The sequence below is a fragment of the Sinocyclocheilus rhinocerous genome, unplaced genomic scaffold (assembly GCF_001515625.1).
Source record: "Sinocyclocheilus rhinocerous isolate Xijiao unplaced genomic scaffold, SAMN03320098_v1.1 scaffold200, whole genome shotgun sequence".
In the NCBI taxonomy this organism is placed as follows: domain Eukaryota; kingdom Metazoa; phylum Chordata; class Actinopteri; order Cypriniformes; family Cyprinidae; genus Sinocyclocheilus; species Sinocyclocheilus rhinocerous.
In genome coordinates, this window is record NW_015641014.1 from 1,516,809 (window position 1) to 1,524,355 (window position 7,547).

A 7,547-nucleotide genomic window follows, 5' to 3' on the forward strand; every position below is an offset into this window, starting at 1 on the left:
TTTTTTTTATGTATGTTATGTAGTAATTACAGATTGGTGCAGATTACTACATAACACTGCATAACCAGATCAAATAAATATATTTTTCTTTTGTTAATTTAGTGTTGAACAGTAAAGAAAACAAGCCTTGATTTATTTTCAACAAGATTTTTTTACTTTTAGCATTTTTGGATTTGCAACAACTGCTAATTAAAATAACGGTCCCTTTGATTCAGTGGTATTTTAGTATTATTTATATACTATTATAATATTTATTAATATTTTGAATTCATTTGAATTTCATTTCAGTTTACGTTTTAGTAATTTTGTTATGAGCTTTTGCCATTGTAATTAGTTTTTAATGTTTTTTTTTTTAGTTTTAATTTGTTTATTTCAGGTTTAATAATTTTAGCACATTTTTTTTTTATTTCTGTTTTAAGTTCTAATTTTCATGTAGATTTTTTATAGATTTTTACCTCATTTTTAATTTTGTTTTTTTTATCAGCTTTATTTCAGTTAACTTAAAAATCATTTTAATAGTTTTAGTTTCCAACAACAACAGTGCTCTGATAAAAAAACAGTAATTTTAGTCAAGTAATACCTTTAAAAATATATGATATTTAAGAAATATCAAGATATATACTGAATGACAAAATATTGTTATTTTTTTTGCTATATCATCCATCCCTAGTCTTAATTAAACACTAATAAATAAAAATATTAAACATATTTTATACATATTGTCAGACTGTCTTCTATTCCACTTCACAGCATCCTGTTCCAGTAGTTTTTGTTTTTGTTTTTTTGGATGGAACCAATGGAACCAATTTGGATTCAGAAATTATTTATTTTTATTATTTGAGGAAAAATTTTTTTATCTTAAACATATAACTGGCTCTGGTTACACTGCAAGTTTGTGTGGACAGTGCAAAAGAAAGCCTGTCTATTTACCGTCTTCGAATTCAGAATTCTCACCTTGTTCTGGTGTGAAATTATGCTTGTCTTGACATTTACTTGCCCATTCATCCCGCTGCTTTAAATAGATATATTCATGTAAATTTATGTAAATTATGATAATATAAACTCTTCACGTCACCAAGAATAAATTACATCTCCTCAATCAGCATCTAATTCAGAGTATTCCCTCAGTGACACCTGCTGGGAAGCAACACACTCTGATTGGCCTGTTCGCCGAACGCCCCGCCCCCCTCGAGTCACTCTGCGTTCTGATTCGTCTGCCTGTTTATGTCCACAGCTCAGTGTGGGAGTCGTGCTTTAATTAGAGAACTGGGGAAAAGAGCTGTGAACATGGCCGGCGCTGACCGGGCTCTTGGCAGAACGCCGGCAGGAAACTGAATGGTCTGGCACTTAGCCAGTGATTCACACGGGACCGTCTCTCGCTCCCTTACAAGAGGCCTTGGAGTGGTTGCTGAGAGGTCCTTTAAGACCGTAGCCTTCGATATAGTCATGAAACACGCAGAGGAGGTGAGAACAGACGCACAGCGTAATTGGCAGGAAGCGTGGACGGAATTACTTGATTGATAGTGGTTTAGAGGAACAGACAAGCGTCTTAAAAACACATATCAGGTTTACTGTACACATGGACAGACTGTAGCCTTCTTCAAGATAGTTTCTATTAATTGCCTCATTCATTTTCATTCTAAGAATATCCTAATTAAGAAGGGTGATAAAATATTACACTCTGCACGGACATTTTAATGAAAGTAAGCACTCCGATAAGTGGACTTGCATGGAATTAGTAGATTAGCTTGGCTCCAGTCTGAATATGCTAATAACTGTCACCAGCTCTTGCCAAGAGATGATACAGTGTGCAATCTTGTGAAGGCTTTGCTAAAATTGCCCCAAAACAGCTCATCAGCTTCAGTTATTCTGAAAGAAAACAGCTTGAGTCTGAGAAATTGAGATGTACTGGTTAGTTTGTGAGGCAAAGCACATCTAGGAGTCTATAATAGGAATGTTTCTCTCCTCTTATTTCAAAATCTTGCTGAATCGAAGCTTAAATCAAGCTCAGAGCGCTTAGAAAAGACTAAAAACCGAAGCACTGAAGCATACAAAGTTACTTTCAGCATTTCAACCAAAACTTTAAAGGAAAAGTTCACCCAAAAATTATATTCTGCGATCTTTAAATAATTATCATCATTTATGCCAAACTTGTGGCAAATTAACTAATTTAACAGTTAGTATTGGGTAACATCCACATTTGTGACCCTGGACCACAAAACCAGTCATAAGTGTCAATTTTTTTAAATTGAGGTTTATACATCATCTGAAAGCTGAATAAATAAGCTTTCCATTGATGTATATGCAAAAAAAATCTAAATATTGAGAAAATCGCCTTTAAAGTTGACCAAATTAAGTTCTTAGCAATGAATATTACTAATCAAAAATTAAGTTTTTATATATTTACGGTAGGAAATTTGCAAAATATCTTCATGGAACATGATCTTTACTTAATATCCTAATGATTTTTGGCATAAAAGAAAAATCGATAATTTTGACCCATAAAATGTTTTTTTGGCTATTGCTACAAATATACCCCAGCGACTGGTTTTGTGCTGCAGAGTCACATTTAACCACAATAATTTTTGTTATTTAAAAAAAAATAAAAAACAGACTTAAATTTTGGTTTGTTTCTAACACAAAGCTGTCATGGCTTCTGAAACCTTGGAACATGCAGGTTTTTGGAGCTTTGGACACTATATGCGATCGTTGTATTGAAAAAGTGCAGTGTATGATTTCCTCAAAATTTCTCCTTTTGTGTTCAACAGAAAAAAAAGACAAATAGGGTGAGTAGATACTGACAGAAATTTCAATTTTCAGTGAACACTGTACTTTGCCAAGGTCTGACATAGATTTCAGGCAACCTTCAGCACGTTTCTGACGAACTTGGTTTTAAAAATGAAGGGTGGAAATGTGTGCACCTGCTGCTGCTCCTCTCTGAATGACAAGCGTAGCCTCTGCTCCCACTGGACATTCCTTGAGCAGCTGCACCACCTGTGTGTGGTTGAGTCCCTGGAGACCCTTCTGATTAATCTCCACCATCAAATCTCCTTCACATAACCCCGGACAACCCTGCGGCTCCAGAACCTGATCCAAACGTATAGAAACAATGATGACACATATAGTGCTTGATTTATATAAATATATAGAACTGATCATTTTCCAAAAAAATCATATAGAATTTGTTTTCTAAAATAACAACAAATAACATATATTTACATATTTAGACAGACAGACAGACAGACAGATAGACAGATAGATAGATAGATAGATAGATAGAACCTGATCCAAACATGTAGAAACAGTTATGACACATATCGTGCTTGATATATAGAAATATAAATATATATAACTGATCATTTTCCAAAAAAATTATATATAATTTGTTTTCTAAAGTAACAACAAATAACATATATTTAGACAGACAGACAGACAGATAGGGCTGCACGATAAATCGAAATGGAATCGAGATTGCGATTCGACAGAAGCTGCGATTGTCATGCGTATCTTTCAGTGAAGCACGGTTCTGTGATCAGCAGTAAATCTCCATCCAAAGGCCAGAGGGCGCTCTCACGCTGAAACTCCAAATACGCCTCGCAGAAGAAACCCAGAAAATGCCTATCGCTGCAGCTGAATAAACAGAAGATTAAACTGCTTTCATTGATTCAACGTGACTAATAAACACACGAATACGTAGTAAATTCTGTTCCATCTGAAAGCACGTGATGATGATTTCCTGCTGATTACAGAACCGGCATTACTAACAAAATGCGCATGACAATCGCATTCGATTAATCATGCAGCCCTACAGACAGACAGATAGAATGATAGAATGATAGAACGATAAAATGATAGATAGATAGATAGATAGATAGAACATTTTTTTCATTGTTTTATTTATGCATACTATTTAATTTGAGTTTGAGACCCCCGATATGAAAATGTTTGTTCAAAGAGTAACATGGATATCAGCGCACCTGTTTGACTCTTTGCCCTGTGGGACTGTCGGCGATGGTGAACCCAAAACCCTCTGTGCCTTTGGTTATAGTGAGACTCATAAGTTCAGGGGCCACTTGAGCGCCGGTGGTTGCGCCTGAGGATGACGCCATGGAGACGCTGTCATCGGGTGGGGGTCCCGGTGTGGTCAGGGATGGAGGCTGAGAGCCGTCCAGGTGTGTGTCTCCAGGATGGGGATGCGAGGTAAGGCCCTCACCGTGCTCGGGTACTAAGCGTCCAGTCAAAGACATGTACTCCATGTAATTTTCATAGTTGTTCCTTCCATTGAGCAGCAATGGGTGATCCACTAGGCCCAAAGGGGGCATTGAGGAACTAGCGGAGGGGTCTTCTGGGTCATAAGGGAGAGGGTAACCTCGACACAGCACCAGGGTGACACTCTGCCCAATGAGGACGGACTGGAAAAGCTTCACCACATCAGCATGGGTGGTGCCCAAAACACAGATGTCATTGATGTAGACGATCACATCACCTGATGAAGAAATAATGAAAGAAATGAGAGAACTAAACAAAATATGAAGCGTCATACTCCCAAGTGCATTATGTCATCACTTTCATATCTACCACTCGCTCAGAGAGCGTATATCCTGAAATTGGCTTAATTATTAAGGATATCGGCTCATTACATTTTACTGTAATTTTATGCTAGGATGACCATAAGTCCTCTTTTTCACAGACATGTCCTGGCTAGGATTTCTAAATTGCCTAAACTGTACGGTTTTGGTTTTGTTTTGCTGTTGACATGATCTCTGCAGGCCACATACATTATATGTATGCATATTTACATTATTTTGACCATTATCGCTCTCCCGCCTTCTTGCACACCATGATTGGTCGATTATGTACAATGCCTGCATGCTATTGGTCAAGCTACATTTCAGTCATTACTTCAGCAAGTATGAAAACCCTGTTTAAATGCATTTGTTCCTTATTAAAGTACACTTTGTGAGCTTAGCAACATGCTAATGTTAAATACTATTTTGTTAAATACATTGTTTGTGTTATTTATCAGCTGAAAAAATATTGTTTCCCTTTCAAAAATTAATCATGGGTTTTACTAAAGGTGGCGTACTGATTACGTACCATTTGTATAACCACAGTTTTATGACAAATACCATGGTTAAACTATGGTTAGTGTAGCAAAACCATGGTTACTTTGTGGTTACCATAGTTTAACTGTAGTAACCATGGATTTTTGGTTTCTTTTGTAGTAAAACCATGGTTAACTTCGTAAAGGATCGTTCATTTATGTTGTTATCGTTATACAATAGTAATGGTGTGGACTTCGCTATTCTCACAGGACTAGAACAATTATTAAAGGGATAGTTCACCCAAAAATGAAAATTAATTGAAAATCTGGTCATTAATTACTCATCCTCATGCCGTTCCTTACCCGTAAGATCTTCGTTCATCTTCAGAACACAAATTAAGATATTTCTGATGAAATCTGAGAGCTTTCTGACCCTGCATAGACAGCAATGCAACTACCACATTCAAGACCCAGAAAGGTAGTAAAGATAGAGTTAAAATAGTCCATGTGGCATCAGTGGTTCAACCGTAATGTTATGAAGCTACGAGAATACTTTTTGTGCGCAAAGAAAACAAGAATAACGACTTCATTCAACAATTTCTTCTCTTCTGTGTCAGTTTTTGATGCACGTTCACAAAAGTACGACGATGCATGTGTGATGCTGCTGACACAGGAGCCAGCGTTCTGACGTAGAACCTCTTGGATTTCATCAAAAATATCTTAATTTGTGTTCCGAAGATGAACGAAGGTCTTTAAGGGTTTGGAACGACATGACGGTGAGCAATTAATAACAGAATTTTCATTTTTGTGTGAACTGTCCCTTTAAAATGGTATATTTAAGTATTAACCTTGGTGTAAACAGGCCTTCAAAGTTTGGACGAATTTTCGAGGGCAAAACTCCAGGGGGCGGGGTTGGATCCACATCTAGGGGGTGGAGATGGTAGGTTTAGCGGTGGAGATGGGTAGGTTTAGGGGTGGAGATGGGTGGGTTTAGGGATCAGGGGGTGGAGACGGGTAGGTTTAGGTATATGTAAGGTGGGAGGAGTTGGATCTGGATCCAACCTCACCCCCTGGATCTTGTGTTCTGCAGTGAGGACCATCTCGATTTTAAAGCAACTTCTGTGTGAGTTGTTCTTAATATATCATTAAACTATTTACAATAACCAATGGAGCTTATTTTTTCCTGCGATATTTTGCCAAAATTTTGTTAATGTGACAGTAGACAGCAAGACAGCTCACTAGGTGTTGGAACAGAGCTATTATGTCATGCTTAAATAGACATTCTTTGACCCAAATGTTTACTAAATCATATCATTTCGGATTTAAGTCCTCTCCACACATACACAAAAGGTTTTATTGCGTAAGTGCAGACAGTTGTAGACACCAACCGAGTGAGCTATCAGCAAAGCTGGACGATAATGAGGCATCTCAGTAATAAAGGCAACCTGAGGCCTATTGAAACTATTGAAACAAGCCAACTGTGTATGTGCGTGCGGAATAGAGTAGGACTTCTATAAAAGGACCCCGTTCCCCCATCAAAAGCGGATAAAACACACAAGATCCCACCAAAGCCCAAATTGCAACGCTAGCTGGAGGCATATGCAAATAAAGCCACTGCCAGCATCATTATCTGTGAGGGCCTTGGGAAGTGATGTCATCTTCAGACCACACAGATGTGATACACTTCTAAAGTTAACACATGATCAAGGAAACGAACAAGCCATCCAGAAAGGTAGAGTCGCAGCCAGGACGCAAGTTTCCCATACTAGGCTAAGAGTTCCTCTACAAGGGAATAGAGAACTTATGAAAAAGCAGCAAATAAGCCTTTGGCGTCCGCCTGTGATGACTCACTCAAAGATGCTCTTTCATCACAGAAAAACACACTGCGACAAGCGTGACCTTGCGCTAGCTCTGTGCAAGCTATTAGGGGCTGTTGTCAAGCGGTGGCTACAGAGATAATGATGTTTCCTAGCCCATGCGCTGAGGGTTTTCTCCTGAGATCTGAGGTCACGGCTCAACACTGCATATCTATCGATTAGTGTCTGTGTATTAAAAGGGGGCATAATTTTCAATTCGTAATTCCAAACAGTCTGGTGAAATTGGACAATTAGGCCTGCAGGCATTGTTTGTTTTCCTTAGCAACAGTAACTATGGTTGGTGTGACAATCACTGGTAATAAAACAGAAAGGTGTCACTGAAATTATTTTTATATTTTATCTTATTTTATCGCTTGGACAAATTCAGAAAACAAATTGTTAAATAAAGTTAACCTAAGGTAACTTGAATGTGAACTACTGATAAATTTAAATAATTAATATTTTTATGTTATATATATATATATAATATATTTATTATATATAAATATTAATTATATATAAAATATATTTCCACAACTATTACCACAACTATTAAGTTAATTGTTAATAATAAATATGTATATTATTAATTATATTTAAACATTATATTTTACATAGTTATATAATACTATGCACACACATGATTT

The 7,547-nt window shown here is 36.9% G+C and overlaps 1 protein-coding gene across 1 annotated transcript in view; it reads right to left on the reverse strand.

Annotated features, from left to right (window-relative positions):
* The window catches only part of LOC107753655 (membrane-associated guanylate kinase, WW and PDZ domain-containing protein 2-like), a 106,226-nt gene that overhangs the window by 31,013 nt on the left and 67,666 nt on the right, over positions 1-7,547 (reverse strand). Inside the window, exons 7-8 of the mRNA XM_016569862.1 lie at positions 3,978-4,486; positions 2,922-3,087 (exon numbers count right to left, since the gene is read on the reverse strand). Of these exons, the coding sequence (XP_016425348.1) occupies positions 2,922-3,087; positions 3,978-4,486 (675 nt within the window). The remainder of the gene's footprint in view (positions 1-2,921; positions 3,088-3,977; positions 4,487-7,547) is intronic.